General features: G+C 43.9%; 1 protein-coding gene across 3 annotated transcripts in view; it reads right to left on the minus strand.

Moving 5' to 3' along the window:
• Window positions 1–14,971: 14,971 nt before the first annotated feature.
• GAK (cyclin G associated kinase) overlaps window positions 14,972–27,936 on the minus strand; it is a 75,759-nt gene continuing 62,794 nt past the window's right edge. For all 3 annotated transcript variants that reach the window (XM_083592872.1, XM_083592871.1, XM_083592870.1), the window contains 3 exons: window positions 27,360–27,508; window positions 19,584–19,760; window positions 14,972–15,731 (listed from right to left, as the gene is read on the minus strand). In XM_083592872.1, the coding sequence (XP_083448998.1) occupies window positions 15,630–15,731; window positions 19,584–19,760; window positions 27,360–27,508 (428 nt within the window). In that variant the 3' untranslated portion in view covers window positions 14,972–15,629. The remainder of the gene's footprint in view (window positions 15,732–19,583; window positions 19,761–27,359; window positions 27,509–27,936) is intronic.

Genomic DNA, 27,936 nt, shown 5'->3' on the forward strand with positions numbered 1-27,936 from the left:
AGCAGGGACCAAGCAACGGGAGCTCACCCCGTCGCGGGGATTCAAACCACCGACCTTCTGATCGGCAAGTCCTAGGCTCAGTGGTTTAACCCACAGCACCACCCGTCCCCCTGTTATGGAATAGGATGTCCCTATTTTCATCGGAGAAATGTTGGAGGGTATGAGGGATCTGATAAGAAGTGGAAACACAGGAAACTGCTTTATACCACATCAGACTATTTGTCCATCTAGGCCAGTTGACTGACAGCAGCAGCTCAAGGAGATAGCCTTTCATATTACTTACTGCCTGATCCTTGTAAACGGGGAGACAGGCGATGGACTCTGGGGTCTTCTGCATGTAAAAAAGGAGGGAGGGAGGGAGGAAGGAAGGAAAATGTTCCTACCAATCACATTACTTATAAGGTCCAGATCTGGGGTCTAGCTTGTGCTGAGGAATAGTCATATACATTTCTCCAAATAGCGTTATGATGGACAGCAGAAGAAAAGCAGGGCCTCATTCTAGTGCATAATCTGGCCTTAGCACCTGGAGTTCCCAAACATACCCCTCTTGCAAACATACCCATCAATACATCAGTCAATCTAGCCACACTCTAACCACTAAAGCACACTATTTCTCTCTCTCTCTTGTACACACAGCAGAAAAAGCAGAGGAAACCCTTCAGCAAATATGAGTGGCACCATTTGCCACATACATTTCTCTGCCTCCTCCACTGAAAGAGACACTCTGGCCCCTTGTGCATTCTCAGAGCGAGACAGAAAAACTTTATAGCTTGAGCAAAGCATCGTCTCGAAGCAACAAGAATTAAATAATTGTTTAGCTGGTCGCAAGGAAGAATCTGCCATTCAGCTAATTCTCTCTCTTTCATTGAGTTTCTGAATAGCTTTCGTTGGTGCTTTTCAGGCCAAGTACAGCCAAAGCAAGTCAGAGCACTTTGCCGATCAACATTTCAAGGTACAGGATGCTGTCGCTTTGCCATTTTCAAATGCCACCATTTGTGAGCACTTGGTATAACAATAACTCTCCTTCTGGAATGGGGACGCAGCAATTACCTGGGAGGGCATGGTCTCCTGGAGAACACAGAGAGCAGGAATAGCACAGAGCTTACCTTGAAATGGTATCTGAAGTACTTGCAAGCGTCAATAGATTATTAATGTCAGCAGTAGCCAGGTTCCTCGGTACTACATAACATAGCTAGCCCAGGGACATGAAATGTCTCTGTAGGAAGCACAGTGAAGTGAGATGACAATTCATCTGGGGCTGTGAAACTAGAAGGGACCAGATGCCAAAGAAAACTATCAAGGAGGAATGTGCCAGAATCATCTGGCATTCCATTCAGTTTTCTGGAAAACTAGGTCCAGTTCTTCAAATGCCCCAAACCAGGCACAGGCAAACTCAGCCCTCCAGATGTTTTGGGACTACAACTCCCATCATCCCTGACCACTGGTCCTGTTAGCTAGGGATGATGGCAGTTGTAGTCCCAAAACATTTGGAGGGCCGAGTTTGCCTATGGCTGCCCCAAACAAACTACTGGCTCCTCAAAGCCTTTGCTTTTCACAGAAGCAACCACTACAAAAATTTTCACAAATGAGGCTTAAATCAGCCTCATTTCAAAGGACCTCCTGACGCAGCCATTGCTGTTTGCTGTGTACAGAAGTCCTGCTCCCACCTCTCCAAACAAATTAGCCCTACTGCAAAGAGAGTAATGTTTGGTCCCATGGCAATTAACAAGAGTTAAGTTACCGTATTTTTCACTCCATAAGACGCACCAGACCATAAGGCGCACCTAGGTTTGGGAGGAGGAAAACAAGAAAAAAATATTCTGAATCCCAGAAGCCAGAACAGCAAGAGGGATCTGGCTTCTGGGATACCGTGTAGCTGTTCTGGCTTCTGGGATAACTGCAGGTTCCCCCTGCCCAAAGAGGCTGTGAGCGGCTAAGGCAGAAGCCAGGACAGGCGCGTCACTGAAGGAGTACTGCACAGTTCTCCCTCTCTGCGCAGCACCTCTCCTTCGCAGGAGAGGCGCTGCGCAGAGAGGGAGAACTGTGCAGCGCCCCTTCAAGCGAAGCTGGAGAAGGAACAGGAGACCCTTCTGTTCCTCCTCCAGCTTCACAGCACAGGCGCATTGCTGAAGGGGTGCTGCACAGTTCTCCCTCTCTGCACAGCGCCTCTCCTTCACAGGACCCCTTCAGCGAAGTGGGAGGAGGAACAGAAGGGTCTCCTTCTGTTCCTCCTCCCGCTTCGCTGAACAGGCGTTGTGCAGCTCTTCCTCTCTGCACAGCGCCATTTGCTCCATAAGACGCACTCACATTTCCCCTTACCTTTTAGGAGGAAAAAAGTGTGTCTTATGGAGCGAAAAATACAGTAGTTCCCAAGAGGTTTAGATGTAACTCACTGTCATGAGCCTGGAATGTCCCACTTTTCCTTAGGACGTCCCTGTTTTCTTTGGAGAAATGTTGGAGGGAATGGTATCACTAGCTAATAATTTGGCAGAAGCAGAAACCCAAGTTTGGGTTCTTCATTTGGCAATGAGGCCTGGGATGCTTACTCTAAATGGGGACTCTAACTTGTTTTCATACATGCTGCAATCCTGCACATGGCTCCTCAGGGACTTACTCCCAGGTTCATGTGTTTAGCATTAAATTGCCTATAGCCTCATTCTTCCTATCTTGCCATTTAGCTGAGTGGGGGGTGCTCGTGTATATCTCACTGTATACAAGTTGTACAAGTGACAATAAAGTATTTCAGTTCAATTTCAATTTATTTCAATTTATGCTAAAAGCGGGTGCAAAAGAATAAAATGCGACAGAGAAGCATGTGTTTAGGCCAGCAGTGGCCACTAATGTGTTGTCCAGTGGTCCAAATAGCAAACAGTAAGGGACAATGGTGACCTTCAGATGTTGCCAGACTACAGGCCCGGCGGTGGCAGACACACAACTGTTTCATCCCAAAAAGTAATATACAGTGGTACCTCGGGTTAAGTACTTAATTCGTTCTGGAGGTCTGTTCTTAACCTGAAACAGTTCTTAACCTGAAGCACCACTTTAGCTAATGGGGCCTCCTGCTGCCGCCACGCCGCCGGAGCACAATTTCTGTTCTCATCCTGAAGTAAAGTTCTTAACCTGAGGTAATATTTCTGGGTTAGCGGAGTCTGTAACCTGAAGTGTATGTAACCTGAGGTACCACTGTATCAAAACTGATATCACTGAGTAAAGGACACATTTGTTTACTCTTTGGTTCTGGTGAACTACCAGAGCAAGTGTTAAAAAGAAAACAGTAAGTATGGTCTTTCCTTTTAAGTTACAAAAGGCACCAAAGTTGAAGCTTTGGCAACATGCAAATTTATTTAAATCTGACCTTCATTGCAACCATCAACTAATCTAGCATATGGCACCCCACTCATCAACTTTCATTATTTGACAGCCAGGAGGGGGCTTGTAGATAGTGCTAGGTATAAATTTATATCAGTTTTCTATAAATAAATGCCACGGCATCCTGGGAATTGTACCACAGTGAGAATTCTCTGTTGAAAGACCTTTGCTAACCCTTCCAGAACTGCAATTCCCAGGGACTCCTGGAGAGAAACTATTAAAACAACATAAATCTGTGCGGCAGAAATACCCGCTTCCCAGTTGTGCTTTAGGATTTCAGAACGCTCCCATTCCAGCATTGAATATGTGATTATTTCAGTCCTCGGATAAAAATATCTGCCCAGCTGTCTCAATAAAGATGTATCATATTCCAAAAGATGCCACACACACACACACACACACACACACACACACACACACACACAATCATTTTGCCATTTCCAGTTTCTATTGAAATAGCGGACACGCTTGGAAACCCATTATTTTGTGAGCTGTTTGACAGCAAATTCCAGCATTATCAGGAGATGTAATGCAGAACAAGCGCCCCTCTCCCGCCCCCGGGCTTTAGTTTGTCCACAGATGGTAACGCAGATAAGCTACAATTACCAATTTCTGAAACAATAGAAGCCCTTTGAGCGATAGCAGCTAGCAGCGTTATGAAGCCACACACCCTGCATATCTTGACAAGGCTGTCAGGAAAATTATCCTCCGCCGGCTCCAGGGAGTGGAAGCTGTTTATGAAAAGGACAGAGGCAGCGTGCACTCCTGGGGAAAGTACATTAACGGAGCCTGGTCTCGACACCAAAGTCGCTCTCCCTAAAAACTGATACAACACATCTCTCTCTTTTTGCGGGGGGTGGATTCGATTATGAGGAAAGGTAAAGGTAAAGGGACCCCTGACCATTAGGTCTAGTCGTGACTGACTCTGGGGTTGCGGCGCTCATCTCGCTTTATTGGCCGAGGGAGCCGGCATACAGCTTCTGGGTCATGTGGCCAGCATGACTAAGCCGCTTCTGGCGAACCAGAGCAGCGCACGGAAACGCCGTTTACCTTCCTGCCAGAGCGGTACCTATTTATCTACTTGCACTTTGACATGCTTTCGAACTGCTAGGTTGGCAGGAGCAGGGACCGAGCAACGGGAGCTCACCCTGTCATGGGGATTCGAACCGCTGACCTTCTGATCGGCAAGTCCTAGGCTCTGTGGTTTAACCCACAGCGCCACCCGCGTCCCATTATGAGGAAAGCAACCATGCAAAACAGAAGTGGGGAGACTTAAGGGGTATGGGATCTACGTTGCCACCCCACCCCACCCCACCCCACCCCAGATCTACAAGATCCAACAGCTGAAGCAAAGTATTTGCATAGTGGATCAGTGGGGCTTAGAATTACAGCACATTTTAGAATGGCAGCAGAATCCTATAGAAGTCAGTTGAAAAATGGGTCTTACTGAAATCAACACAGCTTACCTCCAGGAAACTGGGGATAAAGCTGCAACCTTTAAAGGGATATAAAATGTTATCTCCAAGAACACAGTCAGCCCAGGGTCTGTTTTCATTACCAGAATTAAATGTGAAGTCCAAGACTTTCCCTCACAAAAAATATACTCCCGTTTCCCCCAAGTATTGCTTCAGGGGTGAAAGAGAGTTGTTAAATACTTGAGAGTTCAAAGACCTATCAGTAGGCCCAGGTCTACTTTTTGCCCTCCTCTTGTAAGGGATGGGCAAATTCATCCCTTCTGATTTCTAATATTTCCAATCTTAAGTTCAGTTCCCCAGATTCCTGCACCTGTTTCTGCATTATTATTAAGTCCTAATGAAAACCCACCAGCCTTTTAGTGTGAATTCTCTTGGTATACACGTTCTTGTTTACAATTTTGTCTCACGTACTCGATTTTTGCAAAGCAACTTCCCCGTGTGTCCAAGTTGGCTCCTGAAGTTTCTCCATCCCTGGGTCTACCCAGTGTAGCAGTGTCTACTCGGACAGGCCTTTCCCACCTGAAGTCAGTTCCCCATTTGTGGAAGGCCCTTTCTGATGAGGTGTGTCAGCCTCCCTCATTATAAACCTCTGAGAGGAATTTTACAGCATTTATTTTCTCTGGAGCACCACACAGTAGATGCGATTAAATGATTCAAACATGTACCCATGTAGAGATGCACCAGAACTACCAACCCACAATGGGGGTTGACTGGAGAAAGGCAGCATTAGAGCTGTCACTCCTGCAGAGCAGCAGGTAGTACATTTTAGGCTTCTTCTTCTTTGGCAATCACTCGTAGCAGAGTAAGATTGTCTTCCATAAACACGGTTTTAACACTGAGTCTGTAAGTGACGGTGGAGGCCAATTCTGGATCCACACGTCCTTCCACAGTGGGGACATTGGTTTCCGGGCAGGAGCTGATCATGGTGTGGATTTGCCAAGCGTGCCTTCCTCCTAGCATGTTTCTCTCTTGCGTCCTGAGTTCGAGTGTCTTCAAAGCCCATGACACCTTTGGTAAAGGCTGTTCTCCAACTGGAGCGCTCAAAAGCCAGTGTTTCCTAATTGTTGGTGTTTATACTGTATTTTAAAAGATTTGCCTTGAGACAGTCTTTAAACCTGTTTTGTCCCTTGAACTACTACCTTAATTTCTCTGTCTGTTTTCTCACGGCCACACCAGCGTGCAGCCCAAGGTTTGAGCATTGTAGCGTTACAGCAATAAATAACCAGCATTATCCCTCACCCCCTGGTCGCATTACCGTCTTCCCCTATTGTTAGACGGATGCCTCCATACACACACACACACACACACACACACACACCAGCAACATTATATTAAAGTGCTCCAATACTGCAATTTTCTCTCAGAGCTCTATTGTTGTTGCAATGTGCCCAGAGACCATTAATGTCTGATAGTTACATGCTCTTTGACCTGCTGAGAACTTGGGCGCCCTTGAGAACTCCCAGTAATAGCATTTGCACCGTGCTGAAATAATAATAAAAAAGCACTTGCGTTCATCATCTATCAACCAGAGCACTCGCATTACACTTGACACCAGCAGAATGAGTTTCTAAAGCATGGCTAATTGTGTTTACCGTACACAACATTTTAATGAATGTTAAGATCTGTCGGATGCAACAGGAGTGGCTGGACATGAAGGAATTAACCGTGACACTCCCCCTTCTCTCGAATCAGGTCCCATACCACCAAATGCCACTAGTTGAGAGGGGGAGGCCTAGTGATATTTTTCATGGTTGGTTTTGTCTTATCAGCGGTGGGGAACTTGTGGCCCAGAGGCACGGACAACCCCTGGAGCTAACTTTATTCATCCATTAATAAATAAAATAACCAGAGGTCACACCTAGGGTCCCACGTCCCCTTGGGAAGGAGTTGCATCGGCACCCCCCTCAAGGATAAAAAATTGCTTCACCGCAATAGCCACATTGGAAATGACTACGTTTTACACAACCCAAGTACTCAAAATTGTCCAGAGTGAAAAAATTCACATACCTTTGGCCCACGGTGCAAGGATAGCGAGCTTCTCCCACGTTTGACCTCGCTGTGACAACAGTGGCACATTGCCACACACATACGCATCATATACTCCCATCGTTCGGTAGGAATTTGTTGTGCCCCTCTCCCTGGGCCTGGGCCCCTGGCGGAAAACAGTTTTGCCAACCCCAGGTACGCCTCTGAAAATGGCCGCTGACTGGACCAGACGATTGAATTATACGGTTGGTTGGTCTGATTCAGCAGGATTATATATCCCCTTTCCCCCTCTGTCCTGAAAAGTCAAGTTTTGCAGTGAAGAATCACAAATGCATTCCCAAGGATTTCTCCCTCCTGACTGCAATCATTAAAATGAAGAAGCAGAGATTCACCGATAGAAGCAGCAGCCATCAACAAGGGACGAGAGGTCAAGTATTCCATTAACAGCTGTCAGAAAGGACGCCAACATCACTTAGTGTTATAGACAGTCATAGTGAAATTGACGGGATTCAACTAATGGCCATTAAGATTCGAAATCACAATGGGTATTGGAATCACGTCGAGGCACCGTCAAATGAACTAGGAATGGGAGGCTGGCAGGAGCAGAAGGACTGGGCTTGAATGTTATTATTCTAGATGGATAAGCGGGCAATACTAGATGCCGTACTGGTGATATACACCCAAATGAATGTGATAATGGCATACTTTCCTGTGTGGTTGTGGAGATGGGAGAGGTGAGAGAAGCATCTTCATTGGCAAAAGCTGGACGCTCATGAGTCGAGGGAAATGAGAAACTACTACAGAGCCCATGCATGCAAACTGAATCCTCATGAGGATGGAGGTCCTTCAAAACAAGAACCTGTAGCTTTCTTTTCATGTGATGGTGTGTTTAGTGGTAGGAAAATGGAGGGGAAAGAAAGGAGCATTTAAGCTTATGGGAAGTTGTGGTTAGATTGCCAGCTGGGCAAGAGAGCAATGGGTGAAGGACAATGAGGAAGAAGGGACTCAAGCAGTGGAGGCCGATCCATTCTAGGGAGAATAAGGCACTATCCCAACAGTCTCAGCCGGTCCAACCCTGCCTTCCCTCCTGTTACAACCAGCCCAGGGAGTGGAAATACCTGTCAGTTACCCCCAGTCTCGGTGTTGACCCTTGTGGAATGCAGCAGGGAGGACGATGGGAACAAACCTATAATTCGTTGGCTTTGGCGCCACCTGCTGTTGACCTCCCTGCCTTCTGCCCAACCAGTCGAAATGGGCACCAGCTATCTCTGCTGCCAACACACACAATGCAAGCTGGAAGATAAACTTCCTTTATCATGTGCGTCACCTCCAGACTTCTAGGAGACTCCAATGCATACTGGAAATTTAGGTTTGCACAGTTCCTGGACTGCACTGAGGTCAACAGGATAGCGCTGAAGAAAAGGTTCAGCTGCTGCTTTGGTTGGCTTCAACACAATAAATGTGGGGTAGGATGCTATAAGAACACAAGAAGTGCTCTGCTGGATCAAGCCAAGGCCCGTCTGGTCCAACATCCTGTTATCACAGTAGCCAACAAGATGGCTGATTGTGTCCTTTGCCTCAGGCGGCAAGAGGTCTTGGGCCAGCCTTCAGTCAGTTCAACACAGCTGTGTTTCATATATCAGTTAATGTACACAGTTTAAAGCAAAACAAAACAGGGCAGTGTGTTCACCCACCATAATCCATACACCACACGTTACCAAACTGTACACACCCAATTAACAATCTCCTCCTTTTTATAAGTAGGAATAAGGAAAGCAATGTTCTGCTTTTGTTTTGTTTTTTAATGATTGAATCATGATAATTTCAAAGTAAAGTACTTTGATTGAGCACATTATGTGCCAAACATTCGAACAGATTATCTGCAATTGTTTACAAGGTGCAACCTCAGACAATGCTCATTTTATATACACACACATTTATACATTTTTTTTTCATTTGACTGTTACCAAAATTACTCAGCACATAACAATTCCCATGAAGCGAGAAAAAATAAGATTTAGGTTTCCCTTTGCTCATCCGCTTACCAACCCCAACCCTCCACCCCCCAAAAAAAAACCCCAAAACAGACAGACTACCTATAAGACAAGGACATGAAATGGTGGCATCTCATGGAGTAAATAAAATCCTCATTCATTGTTCCTCAGTTTCATGAAACAATGTACAGTACATTCACCAAAAGCTAAGATTGCCAAAGGAGTCCACAATGCTCCTGTTTTGATTTTTTTTACAAAAGTTTAAATACATGCATCCTTCATAAAAACAGTTGCGTTAATATTGTGAAGTTTGATTCTGAAACACAAGAGCGATTTGGAAATAAGAGCCAAAAACGAGAAATCAAGTACGCTGAAATCAGGCACACCCCCCACACCCCTCCCCAAACAAGTGTAATAGATCCCTTTTTTATTGCCTTAATATAGTTGATCTTAAAAAGCATTTTATACCCATTGCTTAATATTTTGCACTTACTGCACTGGTCAACGAAGCAATCCTAAGTGGCAGATGGCCACTCCGGATATTCCAAAGAATTCACTTCAAAGCCATAATAGCAAAGCAAAAATCAACCCGAGAAAAAGTGATTTATTCATCTTTTGCTTCAGATTGCTTAGTGGAGTAGCTAAAAAGAAGGGGGGGGAAAGGATTTCCAGGGTGTCTAACTGTGTCAATCATTCCAGTGCTTGTAGCAGGACCTTCAGCCTGTGGGTGGCCCTAAGTGGTTACCCAGATCTACATGTTTGTATGTTCTACAGCAGCGGTTCCTACTTGGTGGTCCATGGACCCCAGAGAGTCAACGTAACCCACCCAGGTGGTCCGTGGCACCACTCACATAACAAAAACTACCAAAGAGCTATCAACGTTTTCAAAAGTAGGGATTCCCAGGCTTGGCTTTTGGGGGGAAAGGGCTCTGCAGTACTTAGCTAATGGGGAACCAATGCTCTATAGCCTTCTTCAGGCAGGGGGAATAGAGAAGTGCAGGTAGCAGGGGAGGGGCTCTGGATTGGTCAAGCCATATATAAATACAAGAGGCTTTAAGGACTCTTGGTTGGACAAACCCATTCCAGACGAGTTCCAGGTATGACCACCCTAGGCTTGGTCCAACCTTGGTTCACGTGTATGTACTCATGCCAGCTACATATAAGCAAGACTGCCCACTCGCTAAAGAAAAGAAAACCAAGAGAATTTTTAAAAATCAGGTATGCGGTAGCACTGCATCTAACTCAATCTATACGTCTGTGGTTACTTGTTCCTATGAAACACCCCCATGTGGTGAGAAGTGGATAATGCCATGGGGAAAGCAAAACTGGAAGTGTTTTGCAGGATTGGACCACTGATCAATATGTTGGACAGCTTTCTCTCCCCCTTCCCCTTTCTTAATCCAGAACCACTTTAGGAAGAAATGGATTTAAAAAAGGGTGGGGGGGAGCAGCTCTGAAATCAGACAAAAAGCTAGAGATATCAGGCATTAACATTATCGTCTGAAATACCATTTTGGGGCTTTGTGGTCTGAGCGATTCCTTTTGATGCCACACTGCCGTTGGGAGAGAAAGGCATAGCAGCCTTCACTGAACACTTGACATGGAGAGCCTGGATAGCTCAGCTGGTTAGAGCGAGGCACAGATAACGCCAAGGTTGCAGGTTCAAGCCCTGTATGGGACAGCTGCATTGCAGGGGGTCGGACTGGATCAGGCATAGGCAAACTCCAGCCCTCCAGATGTTTGGGACTGCAATTCCCATCATCCCTGACCACTAGTCCTGTCAGCTAGGGATGGTGGGAATTGTAGTCCCAAACATCTGGAGGGCTGGAGTTTGCCTATGCCTGGACTAGATGATCCATGGGTTGCCTTTGAACGCTACAATTCTATGTTCCTTCCATGACTTGTAGAGAAAGTGTGGTTTCTCACACCCAATCCGCCCATTTCACAGATTGCCCAGAGCCCCACTGATCTCCACGAGTCCATGGTGAGAAAGCTATTCTTGTACAGCTGGAGCTGACTTGCTAGGCCGCAGTGACTGCGATTCAGCCAGTGGGCAGGGAAACCGTAGCTCAGCGGTAAACCACAGATTTGGCATGCAGGAGGTCTAACATTCAATGCAGTTACGAAAGAGTCAGGGAGCAGGTGATGGAACGGCCCCAGGGGAGATGCTACCAGACAGAGGAGACAACACTGGACAAAATGGACCAAGAGTCTTGGTGTCATGGCAATGTCTTATGCTAAGCTGTGACCTCCAAACACATACAGTACCCACAGCACGTACATCCCACAGAAATCATAGGAGCGAGTGAGAGTCTCGACGGCTGCATCAAGGGTCCTCAGTAGCCATATTAGAAATGAACTTTCCTTTAGACAACAGGGAGGAGTTGCGACAACTGGCTCTTAATTCAAAGAGGCATTAACGTAGCCTAGAAGTTCAGAACTGCTTCTGGCTCCAGGGAAGACCCTGTAGGCACGACAAGCATCCGAAAACAGTCTGTTGACACTGGGGATACTTAAGGGCAGATGCACACCTCCACTTCTAACTCCCTTATATAAAATCCACCTTTCTTCCATCCCTTGTAACACTGGGGTTGTTTAAAATAAACATCCTTTACACCAGCTGGTAACATTTAAATAGATTTGTATTTTACCAAAGCCACAATATAGGCAGCCTTAAAATAAAATATTCAGAGAAGTATAAAACTGCTTAAAAATTAAACTGAAAATTTCACTCCCTGCCAATTGTTTCAAAGCATATTTTATTTTTATACCATGTTACTGTACAATAATATACCAGAGCCAAATAGCCTTCAAAACTGGAGTGTGCCATCTTTCAAAATTAAAGACTGTGCTCCCACTTATTACCCTTCCCTTTCTCCATTCTCCTAATGCCTCTCTTACTACTGAAATTCAGACTGCAGACATCTTAGGGCAAGAACCTGCCTTTCATTTCACATTGCTTTGTAAAAGAACCATTAACACAGACAGAGCAATATTCATCTCATTTAAAGTACTTCTTTCCCAAGTGCTCAATGCAGATTGCACTATGTATTTCCACCCACCACCAAAGGTGCAAAACAACTCTTCAAATCTGGTCTAGCAGCCCAAACACTTTATCAAAATAAAGCAATACACTGGAGCTGCAGCATCTCAAACAATGGATTTTCCTTTAAATGAGAAATGTGTTCTCCCTCACCCAAATGGCATGATCTATGCTCCTTTCATGCAGCCACGAAACTCTGAACTGCTGTGGAACTCTTACAAAACACACCCATTCTATAACATTTATAAAAGCGCTGGGGCGGGGGAGAATATCAACTGCTTCTAAACCGTTCCGAAGGGTTCTGAGTTCAGGGCTGAGACTGGAAGAGGGGCAGGATGTGGAGAGAAATCTGTAGTCCTCACTGTTGTTGAGATCATCCTAAAAATATCCTGGAAGTTCTGTCCTTACTTTAAGATGGTTCACACAGGTGTCACCATAACTGTTTTTTTCTTTGAGAGGAACCAAGATGGGAAGGAGTAACATGGAAGTCACTCTTTGAAGAAGGACCGGCCATTGAAACCAGAAGCATCAAGTTCCTAATATTGTGTTGTTGGAAACTTGCCAATATTTTGGCATCAACTGTGTACTTCTTTCTCCCACATCATTGGCTGGTGAGGAGACACACAGAAAGACAAGAGGAAATCATTTTGCTCCTGATTACAGAGGGGGAGGAACCTAGCACAGGGCTGCCTTTTCAACGACAGACCTGTGTTTATTGAAATGTCTTGTTCACACATGCACAAACACACCCCTTCTCCCATCATTCTGAGAGAGACAAACAGAAGACAATAAAAAAAATAGACACTGGTCCCATACGACAGGCTTGAAGTCTGTGTCCATAACTGGAGTCTTTATCGAAGGAACCAGCCTCTTGAGTGAATGTAGCCGCTTAGAGACTACTGAGGTGCATTGATCACAAAGCACCAGACGCAAGGAACACATTAAAAAGCACATCCGTATGCGATGCTGACTGCACACAAGCCCATGTCCACAGCAGAGATGACAGGGAGACTGCGGTTTGGACACCAGGCACATCCAAATATGACAGCTGAAATGCTGTTCTGCAGTCCAATCACCCAAAGCAGAAGTCTCTCGCGAAAGCAGAAACAGAAGGGCATCTATCTAACTGGGAAAAGTGGAGTGTGACATGAGCTGTGGTGTCCTCTGAATTTGTTCTGCCAAATTGGATAAGTATAAGATATTGGCATGTTTTCTCCTTGTTGCTACCGCCACTGCTAACGTAAAGGGCTGGGCCGCCATCGATGTACAACTTTTCTGCCCCAATCTTAATGATGTCTCCGCCACGTGACCAATTCTGCTGCTCAGTTTCTTCAGAAATTGCATGACTCAAGATCCAGGTTTATATCCAAAAGCTGTGTTAGCAACTCTGTGGACTGAATCTAGGAAGTGTGGTTTCAAACATCTCCCAAGATAAAATTTTGGTTTGATCAAGGTTAAGAACAGAAACTCTGTTGAGGGGTGCTTAAACAATGAAGGGCCACAAAACTGAAGTTGCATGGAATCTTCTACTGGGCCTACTCTCTCCCTCCACCCCAGCAGCTTACTGTAGCCTGTCTTCCACAACTCCCATGTTGGTTCAGCTGCACGTAATAGACAGGCCCATAGCTAAGCTCAGAGCCTATTCAGCTACGATGTCACTTGTGCATACAAAGCAGGTAATCAGTGTCTCACTGCCCCCAAGTGAAGCGCAATCCCATTTATTTTTCACACCTACATCACGTATGACTACCAGTTACAGGCTGAATCGTCTGCTTGATTCACTTAGGCCTACCTAAGTGTGTAGGTGTGAACTATGAGTCAATAAAGCGTAGTTTAGCTTACACATGCTATTTTGGAGATAGCCAAGAAATAGCCACACACTTGATCAGCCTTTCCATGGCCTTATAAAGCACAAGGAAAAAATACCTGCAGTTTCACACCTGAGGGGGGGGGGAGGAAATTCTTTTCAAAAAGTTGTAACTCATACACATTCTCTGCTTCAAGATTATCTCTTTGGGCCTGGACATCTTTTCCAGGCTGACAGCCACATTGCGTGACTGAGTTTGATCGCTCAGGTTGTATCCCAAGGTACATTTTTCCCCTGCCTCCTCTAAGTCCACTCTCTACAGAATAGAGCAGCGCTGACTATAGAATGAGCAAGTAATCTGGCAGGTCTCTGTTTGCTGAAGCGTGGGTGGAAGGATAGAAGAAAAGGTCTAACTCTGTACCAACTTTGATCAGAAAGCTGCTTGCCAGAAAAAGCACTGCTCCATAACAATGCCAGAATTCTCCTCTGTGGCAGAACCAGACTGAATAAACCTTGATGGCTTGCAGACAGATTTAAAAGTGGAATCCACATGAAAGCTACACGGTATATTGAAAAGATGCCACCGCAACCTAGACACCATATTGCTGATTGAATACAGAGCTGGTCTTGATGCTCAGCAGAGAATGTTGTGCTCAATTCTTCATTTTATAGGTGAGACCAATCACCGGGCAAACAGCGTATTTTCATTTACCATAGAACTAGCTGGTATATTCAGGGATATGTCAAGGCTTCAAGTCAGTACATAGATCACCATCCTGTTGTTTGATCCACACGCATGAACTTCCAGAATCAACAGGCTTTCAAACACGTGAGGGGAAGTTGTCCCTGGTTGGCAAAAAGTGCACACACACCTTTCCAATGCAGCTACGTGATGCAACACATATTCTGTTCAGCCTATCAAAAGCAAAAAAAGTAAACCACTGGGCTCACATTTCAAGTCTCAGCATACGCGTCAACCTACCAACTTAACAATTCAATTATGCCAACAGAAGGCACATATACCATCAAGGAGAGCAGAAGACAATGCAAATATATATAATTTCAAACAAACATTTTGGAATAAATATTTAAACAGTCTTGCCTCAAAGGAGATCATAATAAATAAGACAAGACCATGCAATCCTTAAATTAAAGCCAAACTCTGCTTCCATCTTTACATATTTTTTTTTGGGGGGGGGACCACAAACACATCAAAGATTCATTCGTGTCTTTTCTTCCCCACCAATGCGACCGTTTTGGCTAAGCTACTGTTGATGCAGTGTAAGGAACGCAGGTGTTGTCAGAAAAAAATGTTTTAATTATTTACAGAATGATTACCGGAATGATTACATGAAATACCAAAGAAAAATGTACACCTCGCACAGAAACCAGAAAAGAGATGCTGAGCAAACTCACAGCTGATAAGGTAAACTAAAGCACTTTGAATAAGGCAAACATGTAAATTTAAAAAGGGGAAAACCAAAACAAAAAAAAACAACCAAGACAAATCATAAAGACTACATAGAGGGGGGAACAGAAATGCAAATCGAGGTTGGGTGTTTCCTCAAATGAAGGGAACACAAAAACACACACACACACAAAAGGGATTTGAAATGGATGATGCTTCCCACAGAAAATCTTGCCCACGCTAGCCGCCATCATTAAAATTACACGTGTGTTCAAACCCTCTCTCAGATGGCTTGGAACTTTCCACTCTCAGGGCACCACCTTCCGAGTGTCGATGGACCCAAAGTGCCATCTGTGCGCTGTGTCCTACAAGACACACCCCGTTTGTGAGAGTGTATAGATTCAAAGTGTGCAAGAACCGGGAAGCGTTCCCTGCCCCCCTCCCCTCCTCGATCCAAGGAGGCGACACTAGAACAGCACTCGGAAGATTCGGTTTTTGCTGCAAATACATTTTGAAATCCACCCCCGCTTTTCAAAAAGGGAGCATCTTAGAAAAGTGATTTTGATCCTTGGTTTTCAAATTCTGACCACGCGTCGCTCAGTTCCATGAAGATCATTTTGGCGTATTGTTCGTAAGGTTGCCCCGTGGCCTGCAAGGAAGCAAAACAGAGCAGGAGTTACAAGAAACGTGGGTGTTTTCACTCCAAACATGAGCTGAGCAAGAATCCTGTGTTGCTGCCAACACAGCAATTCTGCAGCCAGGATGCAAATGTACGAACAGTCCACCCCTTCCCAGACTTGGGAGTGTCTGGTCAGAAGTCTTGGCATGGAAGATAGCAAAACACCTTGCCTGCCTCTTCTGCATCATTAGCTAGGCTTAGAATCAAAGAGTCATGAAATTGTAGAGTAAGAAGGGACTGCGGGGTCATCTAGTCCAACCCACTGCAACGCAGGAATCTGTTGCCCAACATGGGGCTCGAACCCGCAACACCAAGAATGAGCTACAGAGTGAGCTATCCTAACAGGAAGGTTCCACGTAATCCTTCCACCTCCAACTGAACATTCTCAAGAGTCAAGCGACAGTTGCCTGTAACAGCTGCATTAAAGGAAAGCAGACATGCCCCCTCCCGCCCGCACCAGAAAAGGACTGCCTCTGAAGACAGTTTGGAAACTTCAGCTGGTGCAGAATTCAGCGGCCAGGTTGCTCACTGAAGGAACACGGTTTGAGCGTATTACACCAATCCTGGCCCAACTGCACTGGTTACCAATTAGCTTCCGAGCCCCATTCAAAGTGCTGGTTTTGACCTATAAAGCCTTAAACAGCTCAGGACCGCAATACCTCAAGGACCGCCGCTTCCCATATGAACCTACCTAGACCCTGAGATCATCTTCTGAGGCCCTCCTTCGTGTGCCTCCCTCCTTGAGAGGTCCGGAAGGTGGCAACACCAAAAGGGGCCTTCTCTGCAGTGGCTCCCTGTCTGTGGAATGCTCTCCCCAGGGAAGTTCGCCTGGCGCCTTCATTATACACCTTTAGGCAGCAGGCAAAAACGTTCCTTTTAAACCAGGCCTTGGGTTGATCTGTTTGACATCCTATGCCCTTTAAAAATGTGGCTCCTTTGCGGCGGGGGGGAGGTTGTTATTGGGATGTTGTTTTTATTCTGATGATATAAGTTGTGGGTTTTTCTGCGACCTCCGTGTATAGGGCAGTATAAAGGTAAAGGGACCCCTGACCATTAGGTCCAGTCGTGACCGACTCTGGGGTTGCAGCGCTCATCTCGCTTTATTGGCTGAGGGAGCTAGCGTACAGCTTCTGGGTCATGTGGCCAGCATGTCTAAGCCCCCTTCTAGCGAACCAGAGCAGAGCACAGAAACGCCGTCTACCTTCCCGCTGGAGTGGTACCTATTTATCTACTTGCACTTTGTGCTTTCGAACTGCTAGGTGGGCAGGAGCAGGGACCGAGCAACGGGAGCTCACCCCGTCGTGGGGATTCGAACTGCCGACCTTCTGATTGGCAAGTCCTAGGCTCTGTGGTTTAACCCACAGCGCCACCCGCGTCCCTTATAGGGCAGTATATAAACTCAATAAACAACAACAACAACATTACAGAGGGAAACAATAACACACCTTATCTAACCAGCTCAAGCTGTTGCTTGCTATGAGGTAGAGATGCTGTGGAGACAATATGCCAGCCTCATGTTTAAGCACTTGCACTGTCGCCATAGGCAACCAGAAATGCCATGCAGTTCCAAGGCAGGCTGGCAGAGGAGGAACAGAGCTCTCCAGTCCTTCTCTTGTGCCCGGCACAACAACAAGCCAGGCTGCCAGGAGGAGGGGAATCTCCTCTAAATCCAGCATAGGAATGTAGCTAGCTGCTGCTACAAGCCCCCTTGCAGGCTTATATTTATTTATTTGCAGGCTCATAATGTTTAGGGCAGTGTTTCTCAAACTTTGCTTCCCATGTGAGTTTGCATTTCTTAGTGCAGAAAGTATTGATCTGGTGTTTCCTATTCTAATTAATTCAAGAGGGCTCTGGAAGCTTCTCTGTGTGAAATAAACAAGCAGAAGGTACATGATGTTTGGGTTATTCCTTCAGAGAAGCTGAGCACAGCTGGCTTTAACTGGTTCTCTTATCTCTTCTGTCAAGGTCATGCTGACTATAAAAGAAAGGCCAGAAAGAGCATGGGTTTCACTTTCTCTTTCTATCTCTTTACCTTCTGGTGTGGTGTTCTGTACATAGCATGCTATACAGCAGTACCTCGGGTTACATACGCTTCAGGTTACATACGCTTCAGGTTACAGACTCTGCTAACCCAGAAATAGTGCTTCAGGTTAAGAACTTTGCTTCAGGATAAGAACAGAAATCGTGCTCCAGGGGCGCGGCGGCAGCACGAGGCCCCATTAGCTAAAGAACAGTTTCAGGTTAAGAACAGACCTCCGGAACGAATTAAGTACTTAACCCGAGGTACCACTGTATAAAGTTTAGTCTTATACGTTATTGTAAGTTAAGGCTGCTGCAACTGGATTTTTTATGAACAGCGCCAATCCTGAATGTATTGGATTTGTGACCATTATGCTCATGTGCCTTCAGTAGCAGTAAAGCTTTGCTGAATGAAATACAATTGCCTCTGGTCTGTTTTTTGGGAATCCTGCAACATGCTTCAGTTTTTACTCTGCTAACGATACACTGGAATCTGCTCTGGTTCAATATTGAGCAGAATTCCATGACATCCCAGCTGTTGCTGGACTGCAACTCCCAACATCCTCGGGATCACTGGTCCTGCTAGCTAAGGATGATGGGATTTGTAGTCCAACAACAGCTGGGGAACCAAGTTAGGGGCTTATCTACAAAGCTTCTGTAAGCTGCTGAGTGTGCTGCCACATAGTGGATTCAGGAATTGTGCCCAGCTATAATGGACGCTGTGCAAAGGCCGTCTCACGTGTGTTACAAGCTACACACACAGAGGCCAATTCCTATTTCTGAGTTTATTATTTTTTTTTAAATGTTACATACCACTTTTCATAAACTGCAGAGAGGTAAATGAAACCTCTATGCAGCTTACAGAGAACAGGAAACAGATATGGACAGTGCCAAAAGAAGAAGAAGAAGAAGAAGAAGAAGAAGGTAAAAGCAATTCCTAGAAAGACTGCACTTGCTAGATGCTCATTATTAGATCACAGCTTCCTTAAGGCAGCTTTTGTTGCTGCTATTTATTAAACTTATTAGAACAAAGTCCCTCAAAATGACTTACAACAATAAACAATACATGTTAAAACTGGTATAAATCAAAACAGAGGAAAGTCTAAAAATCATTCATATTTTTAAAAAGGCAGGACCAAAACACCCCACCCACTGAAGGCAGCCACAGATAATTATACACCAAAACGCCTGGCAGGAAGGAAATGTTTTTGTCTGGCATCTGCAGGCAAGTAATTATGGTGCCAGGTGAGGTTCCATGAGGGCAGCATTCCACAAGCTGAAAGCAGGTAACCCGGATACCCCTGTAGGAGTTGGAGGGAAGCACCTAACTTACACAGGCTCAGAGCCTTCCTTGCTGGTATGGCCCATCTCCCTGCAGTTCCCCGCTCTGGCTAAGAGATGGCAATAGCAGCACATTTAGCATCCCTCTGGCTGCCAGTTCTAAGACCCATGGCTGGCTCAAGTCCTGAAATGTTTGTTGTGCTGTATGTTCCATTGTATACTTCTTTGGACCTCTGCAATGCCTCCTACAGGCTCTCGTTGAGCTGTTCTTCAGAAGTACCTACCTAGTGGTTCACAGAATCAGAGAGTTGGAAGGGACCCTTGTCCAACCCCCTGCAATGAAGGAATATGCAGCTGTCCCTTATGGGGATCGAACCTGCAACCTGGGCATTATCAGCACCACGCTCTAGGCAACTGAGCTACGCAGCTTGAGCAGGGAGCACCCAGCACCTGGAATTGACCCTTAAGAATATAGCAGTAATTTGGCACTAGCGGTTTGTCAAATCTGCCAGAAGCACATACCTTATCTGGATGTACGACAAGCACTGCCTTCCTATAGTACTTCTTGACTTGATCTGGGGTAACCAGGTCAGCCATGCCGACTTGCTTCCATTTGGTCTCACCTTCCCAAAGCACAGTGTGAAGAGTAGATAATAAAGCTCTTATATTCCTCTCTTTTCCATCAATCCAATCTAGAATCTAGAGAGAGAGAGAAGTTCAAACACAAGTATTGTGTTATTTTATGCACGGTGACTTGCTGTTATTTTGATTTGATTCTAGTTTAGAAATGATTCCGGAGGCGGCGCGACCGGTAATGGCTGCCTTCTCCGAGTAAGGAGAAGGGAGCTCCGCTGTAAACGGGTCGTCCGCTACGGCGAAGCGGAGACCCACTCAGGAAAACCACAGGTGGCAGAAGCCTGTGGTCTCGGGACCCGGCGGGCGCCAGAAGCAGCCCCCAAAACGTTGAAGGGACCCCGTAAGGGGCTCCGGATCGCGGAGGGGGTAGCGGCGCTGTGGGTCGTTGCGCAAACAGCGAAGTGAAGCCGCATTGCTGTTGCCGGTCAGCGCTGTCCTTTCTTCCTGCAACTTTTCTGAACTTTGGAAACTACAACCCGTGAGTAAATTTGGACATTGAAAACTTTCTGAAACTTTTGTCAACTTTCTGAAACTTTTTGAGAACTTTATGAAACTTTTAAAACTTTTTTAAAAAAGTTGAAATTTGGCTGAAAACGGAGTGAGGATAAGCAGGAAGCCCATCTCCCGCTATACTGAACTTTAAGCAAAGAGCAGGAGGAGTGGAGACAAAAAGTTATGCGTTAACTAAATGCTGGCACCCTGTTAAAGCAGTTTTCTGAGTGAAAGACTTTGAGCTATTGACTTTTGCTGGTTATATTCGGGGTGCACTGATATTCTTCTTCTGTGGCACCAGTGGATTATAAAATAAATAAGAATCTCTGATGCTGGAGCTGCCTGGATGAGCACCAGTTTGCAACTTTGGATACATTGAATTCAGATTTTGAAACATTCTGAGTTGGAACTGGATACTTTGAAACTGTTGCAGTCAAGGCACTGTAAGAAACACTGTTTTGCTTTAAGTTTTACTCTGCTAAAAATAATACATGTGGAGGCGATAGACATGGATTTAAATTTATAAGTTTAACTTGGATTTGATCTTTTCCCTGAAGACGTATTAAGCTCCCTCTAGAGGATTTTGGACTTACAGCAGTGACTTTGTTTTACTTTCCCTTTCCCGGCCTCTGATTGACTATTGTATCTGGGACTCTGCTTTCTCATGGGAACAACTTGGATTGACCTTGGATTACAGATAACTTTGGAATGAGTGGCGCAAGGAGAAGAGGAAGGACTAAACAAACAACTCTAACTTTACCTGCAGCCTCACAGCGTAGATCTTCTGTGCCGGCCTTGCCTTCCACTTTGCCTCCAGACATAGAGGCGGCCTCCCTAATACAGGCAGGGGAGGGTGAGACAGAGGAGCTGCACCTGGGAGATATGGCTTCAGGGACAAGTAGCTCTGTCTTGGAGAAAATATTGGAGAAACTGGAGGCTCTGGACAAGAAGGCTGATTTGCATACAGCTAAAATTGAACAGAACACAGAAAGCTTGAATAAGCTGACTGGACAAGTTGCACAGAATGCCCAGTCTATTGGAGAATTAAAGGAGGCTGTAGGTGAAAATCGTAAACTGGCTGAAGATACTAGTCAAAGATTGGAAGAACTTGAGAAAGAAGTAAGACCACTCAGCAAACAAGTTGGAGAACATCAGATTTACTTTTTGATGACAGAACTGCGAAACAGGGAGACCAACTTGAGGATACGGTCAATACCAGAGGTGGAAGAAGATAATTTTATTGAATTTCTAACTAAGGAATTTGCCAAGTTTTGGAAGTTAGAGGAAAAAGACTTTAAAATTGTATCTGCTTTCAGGCTTGGCAGAGTCAGAAGGACAGAGAAGCCCAGAGATTGTTTGATAACACTGAGATCAAAGGAGGAAAGGGACAAGATTTTGGGCCTGCACTACGAAAAGTCACTAGACATTTTGGGCAAGAGAATTGAAATCTACAAGGACATTCCTAAGCAGTTGCTGGACCTTAGATCTAACTACACGGAATTGGCAAGACTGTTGAGAAGCAACGCAATTATCTTCAGGTGGGAGTTTCCACAAGGATTATCCTTTACCTACAGAGGGAGAAAGATCAAAATCAAAACAGTGGAAGATAGAGACAAGTTTTTGGGAGCACACGGAGAAGACCTCCACAAAGGACTTGGATTGCCAACGCCAGAACTTCCAGGGGAGCCCGCCCCCTCGGATCCTCAAGGACCGGAGAACAAGGTACCACCCCAGAAAGAATAACCAGATCTATCCAGGATGTCTCTGCAGCTTCTGAGTTGGAACATAAATGGCTGTAACAGTCCCGAAAAAAGGTCTAAAATTTTTCATATTCTAAAAAAGGAACAATTGGACATTATATGCTTACAAGAAACACATGTGATTAGGCTCCATAGAAAGGTGTTAATAAATAAAAGGCTTGGTCAAGAATTTATATCATCGGATACAGTTAAAAAGAGAGGTGTAGTGATCTATGCAAAAGAGAGCCTTTCACCAAAATTTCTCTTTAAAGATGAAAGTGGAAGAATCCTCGCAATAGAAGTACAGTATCAAGGAGAAAAAATTTTGATATTAGGAATTTATGCTCCAAATGAAGGAAAATCGGATTTTTATAAGAAGTTGCACGAGATCATGCTGGATTATCTGGATTACAACAACGTCATCATGATGGGGGACATGAACGGGGTCGTATCAACAAATATGGATAAGTCACAGAACCAGAACATTACTAAAGAGGGAAGACTACCTAAGACCTTTTTTGAAATGACTGACAATATGGACTGGGTTGACATCTGGAGAGTTAGAAACCCCCTGGGAAGAGAAGGAACATTCTTTTCTGAAGCTCAACTGACTTGGACACGAATCGACCAAATATGGATAACTAGAAGTCTGGCACCTAAGGTGAGGAAGGTGGAAATCTGCCCCAAAACATGCTCCGACCATAACGCCTTGAGAATGGATATGACATTGATCCCAATCGGCTCCTTTAGATGGAAGATGAATGATGGCCTGTTTAGAGATCAAAGAATTGTAAAGAAGGCCCAAAAAACCTTAAAGGACTATTTTGAGATTAATTTGAACACTACGGTGGAAAAAAGAACTATCTGGGATGCAAGTAAAGCTGTGATGAGAGGGTTCTTGATTCAACAGAATTCCTTAAAGAAAAGACTGCAAAATGAAAAGAAAGATAAAATTCTGGAAAGTATCAAAGAGTTGGAGAAGAAGTTAAGATCTAACCCGAAGTCCCAACCGATTCTGAGAGAAATTAAACTTTATCAGGCGCAATATTCCAAGCTGATAAATCAGGAAATAGAATGGAAGATTAAAATAATGAAACAAAAAACTTTTGAATCGGCAAATAAATGTGGGAAACTGCTAGCTTGGCAGTTGAAAAGGAGACAAAGATTAAACACAGTAACAAACTTAGAGGTTGAAGGAAGGAACATTCAGAACCCGGGAGAGATTAGAAAGTGCTTCCAGAGGTATTTTAAAAAGTTATATACTCAAGGGCCACAAGATGAAATAGAGATTACACAATTTTTGGAGAGAAATGGATTAGCAAAGCTGTCAGAAGAAAATAGAACAATTTTAAATGGCAAAATAACACGACAAGAGATTGAACAGGCCATCCTGAGTCTGAAACAGGGCAAATCACCAGGGCCAGATGGACTGACCTCTAACTACTACAAGACATTGAAGGATTATTTGATACAACCTTTGTTGGAGGTCAGTAATGAAATAATGGAGGGGAAGAAGGCGCCTGAATCGTGGAAAGAAGCATTTATCACATTGATTCCAAAGTCAGAAACTGAAAAGACACAACTCAAGAATTACCGTCCCATCTCCCTTTTAAATGTGGATTACAAAATATTTGCAGATGTTTTGGCACGAAGATTTAAGAAAGTTTTAAGTGAGATAATCCATAAAGACCAGGCAGGCTTTCTCCCGGGCAGACATATGTTTACTAACACAAGGAACATCATAGACATATTGGAACTTTTACAAACAAACATAAACACTAAAGCAGTTTTAATTTTTATAGACGCGGAGAAAGCCTTTGACAACATTTCTTGGAAATTTATGAAGGGGAATTTAAAAGAAATGGGAGTGGGACGGGGGTTTGAGAACGGGATTGAGGCAATATACTCAGAACAAAAGGCTAAACTGATAGTTAACAATGTGGTTACAGAAGAGTTTAAAATTGAAAAAGGTACACGACAAGGCTGCCCGATTTCCCCATTACTGTTTATTTCGGTTCTGGAAGTGCTCCTGAATATGATTAGGGGGGACCGGTTGGTGGAAGGGATTCAGGTCGGAGCGAAACAATATAAACTTAAAGCTTTTGCAGATGACCTAGTTCTGACATTACAGGAGCCGGAGTCTAGTTTGAAAAGAGTACTACAACTGATTCAAAACTTTGGTCGAGTGGCAGGATTTAAGTTAAATAAGCAAAAAACTAAAGTTTTGGGGAAAAACGTGACAGATATTGAGTTGGAACAGCTTCAGAAAGAGACAGAACTAAATGTGGTTAAAAAAGTTAAATACCTAGGGGTAAATATAACAGCAAAAAATCTGAGTTTATTTAAAGATAATTATGAAAAATGTTGGTCAGAGATTAAGAGAGACTTGGATAGTTGGTCAAGACTAAAACTTTCTTTGTTAGGCCGAATAGCTGCCATCAAGATGAATGTATTGCCAAAAATGTTATTTTTGTTTCAGACACTGCAGATTGTAGACAAGACAGAGTGCTTCCGGAAGTGGCAGAAAGATATTTCTAAATTTGTCTGGCAGGGCAAAAAGCCCAGAATCAAATTTAAAATATTAACAGATGCGAAAGAAAGAGGGGGCTTTGCCCTGCCAGATTTAAAGTTGTATTATGAAGCTGCAGCTTTCTGCTGGTTAAAAGATTGGTTACTTCTTGAAGATACGGATGTTTTGGATTTGGAAGGTTTTAATAATGCGTTTGGATGGCATGCATATTTATGGTATGATAAAGCTAAGATAAATAAGGCCTTCAAGAACCATATTGTCAGAAAATCAGTCTTTAATGTCTGGACAAAATATAAAGACTTACTGGAGAATAAAACTCCGAGGTGGCTGTCACCCCTGGAGGCTAAGGCTCGGAAAAGAGCCAATATGGAGGCCAACTGGCCAAAATATTGGGAGATAATAGAAAAGGATGGTGACAACTGGAAATTGCAGAGTTTAGAAAAGATGAGAGACAAAGTGCGAGACTGGTTACACTATGCTCAGATTAAAGAAGTGTTTAAAAATGACAAAAAGCTAGGATTCCAAGTGGAAAAGTCAAAGTTAGAAACTGAACTGTTAGAACCTAAGACTAAGGTACTTTCAAGAATGTATAACTTGCTGCTGAAATGGAACACACATGACGAAATGGTAAAATCAACAATGATAAAATGGGCGCAGGATATTGGGTATAATATTATGTTTGAAGATTGGGAAAGGTTGTGGACCTCTGGGCTGAACTTCACTGCATGTAATGCGTTGAAGGAAAATGTGATGAAAATGATGTATAGATGGTACATGACCCCTGTTAAACTGGCTAAAATATACCATTCGTCTGATAGCAAATGTTGGAAATGTAAGGAAAATGAAGGAACATTTTTTCACCTCTGGTGGACCTGCCCGAGAGTGAAGGCCTTTTGGGAGAAGATATATAATGAATTAAAAAAGGTGTTTAAATACACCTTCACTAAGAAATCAGAGGCCTTTCTCCTGGGTATTGTCGGCCAGAGTGTGTTAAAAGAGGACAGAACATTCTTTTTGTACGCAACAACAGCAGCAAGAATATTAATTGCCAAGAATTGGAAAACTCAGGAGCTACCCACTGTGGAAGAATGGCAGATGCAACTGATGGACTATATGCAATTAGCCGAGATGACCGGCAGAATTCGAGACCAGGGAGAAGAAAGGATGGAAGAAGACTGGAGGAAATTTAAGATTTATTTACAAAAATATTGTAATTTGGCTGAGTGCTGAATTGGATGCCAGTGCAGACAATTGTCTACCATTAAATTAGATTTAAGGTTGAATTATATGTCAAACCAAATTAAGATTACTAATTAAGATGAATTAAATGATAATTTGTTTGAAACTAATTTAATAATGATGTAAGTGTATGCGGGAGGTGTGGGGGAGTCCCATGTAACAATTGAGAGATGTTAAATGGACAATGATAAGTGCTTATCTAATATATGCTCTATTTGAAAACTTTAATAAATATATTATAAAAAAAAATAGAAATGATTTATTGTAACTGTTAGGAGTGAATTTCAGTTTAATTATTACTTGATGATATTTAATTTTATTGTGTACCACAGTATTCTAATGGATTACTGAATACTACTTTATCTGATGTAAACTGTTTAAAGTTCTGTTTTTAGTATGACATTTCTGTATCGCATCAGATTGTTATAAGGTGTGTGATCTTTGTTGTTTCTTCAGCTTGTAAACTGCCTTGCGTATAGTAAAACAGAAAGGCAGTGTACAAATTAAAAGTGAAATGAAATGAACAAGAAGTATAGGTCTTTGGCTCAAACAGGCAATCCCAAACTCCTCTACCTGTTCACTTCCAACAGAAGAGAGAGGTCTATTCATGCAGAGGAATGCAGCCACATAATTTTCTGTCCCTTCCCCTAAATAAAACCCTCAATAAAGCACAAATGAAGAAGCCCTCTCTAGAAGTAGCCCTGGATGTGTATGGGGGTGAAATTATGTGTGTATGTATGTACACATGTACGCATGCATGCATCTTCTATCAGTCCTACTACTCCCTAAAGCACAGGAGGTCTTGTACATCCCCGCTCTGTATCATCTTGCTTGTTGCCTCAAACTCAAACCCAAGTTGTGGAAAACTCTGAACTTCTGAAGCTGAGTGATATGCCTCCAGACCACTGCTTCACCAGGTCCAGTACAGACGCTCTCTCTCACTGTAAGGTGTCTTTCGCACCTTAAGGTCTTTTAAAGACCTTTTAAAAAGCAATTTTTAACGGGAGATGCCAGGGACCTTCTGAAAGCCAAGCATGTGTGCTCTGCCACTGAGCCACAGCCCCACTTAGGGCCAAATCCAGGAGGCTCATTTGATTTACATCCCAAGCTCAAAAGAGGCCTCAGGTTTTAGCCACTTGGCATTTGATAAACTTTGCGACTCGCTTTTATGCGCACCAGACCAGAACGTGACACGCACACTCAGCTTACAGCTGCAAAATTAGGCAAGTCAAATGCATGACTTGGTAAAAGGCACATCATCATCATCATCATTATTATTATTATTTTGATTACGTGTTAATGTATTTTGTTGCATTAAAGAATTTACAATTTTCACAAATATTATTAAAAAGTATGCCAGTTCTGATTGCACAAAGTTAGACTGCAGCCTCTCTGGTCCGCTAATTATATAAACAACTCTACCCTTGCTTGGTGCCTTATTTTGTTTTCACAGATCCTCCTTTTTTATTTTTATCATGGGCTAGGGGCTTCTGAGAGGGCCTGGCCCCCCACTTTCCCCTCTCAACCAACAGCCGTGCATCATCCAGGGACCGCCCTCCTCCACATTTATGCTTCAACTTCCCCTACTTAGATGGCACACCGCTGCTTTTCCAAAAACCAGAAGTTGCAGGATGAGAACTATTTGGTATAAGAACAGCCAACCTTTAGTTTCAGAGGGTCCATATCTTTAGACATTTCTTGCTTTCTCATCTCAGCAATGGTCTTTGGTCCTTTTCTGTCGGTTTTAGCTGCAAACCCTTGATTCGACAAAAGATCCTCAAAATCGTTTTCTGAAACTTTGGGTTTTTGCCCTAGCAAATGAGATAAAAAGGATTAGGCTCCCAGTTCACTTGGGTAAGCGACACAGAAGTGAAAAGTCGTAAATCATATATATGTACCAGAAGCCACATACATCATGCTTAAATTCCATCCAAACCCGATCACCTGGGAAAGTGTGGGATCGCACTGTTACTCAGAAGCAAATGTAATCTTCTGCAAAGGGGCTTTACAGACCAAAGAAGCGACTAGATCAATAAAATTATCTTTTCTCCAATGCATATCATGGATTATGATGATTTTGCTGCGCACTGATGGTATATTTTTGCTGCTGTTTAATTTGGGTTTGCTATCTAGGCTATTGTATGGCTTCTGTTGTAATGCACTGTTCTTTTTTTCTGATTCATGCCACACTTTATGGTTTCAGATTTTGTATGTCACTTGGGAGACTCTTATATGCCAA

This window comes from Podarcis filfolensis, assembly GCF_964270895.1.
Source record: "Podarcis filfolensis genome assembly, chromosome: 17".
NCBI lineage: Eukaryota > Metazoa > Chordata > Lepidosauria > Squamata > Lacertidae > Podarcis > Podarcis filfolensis.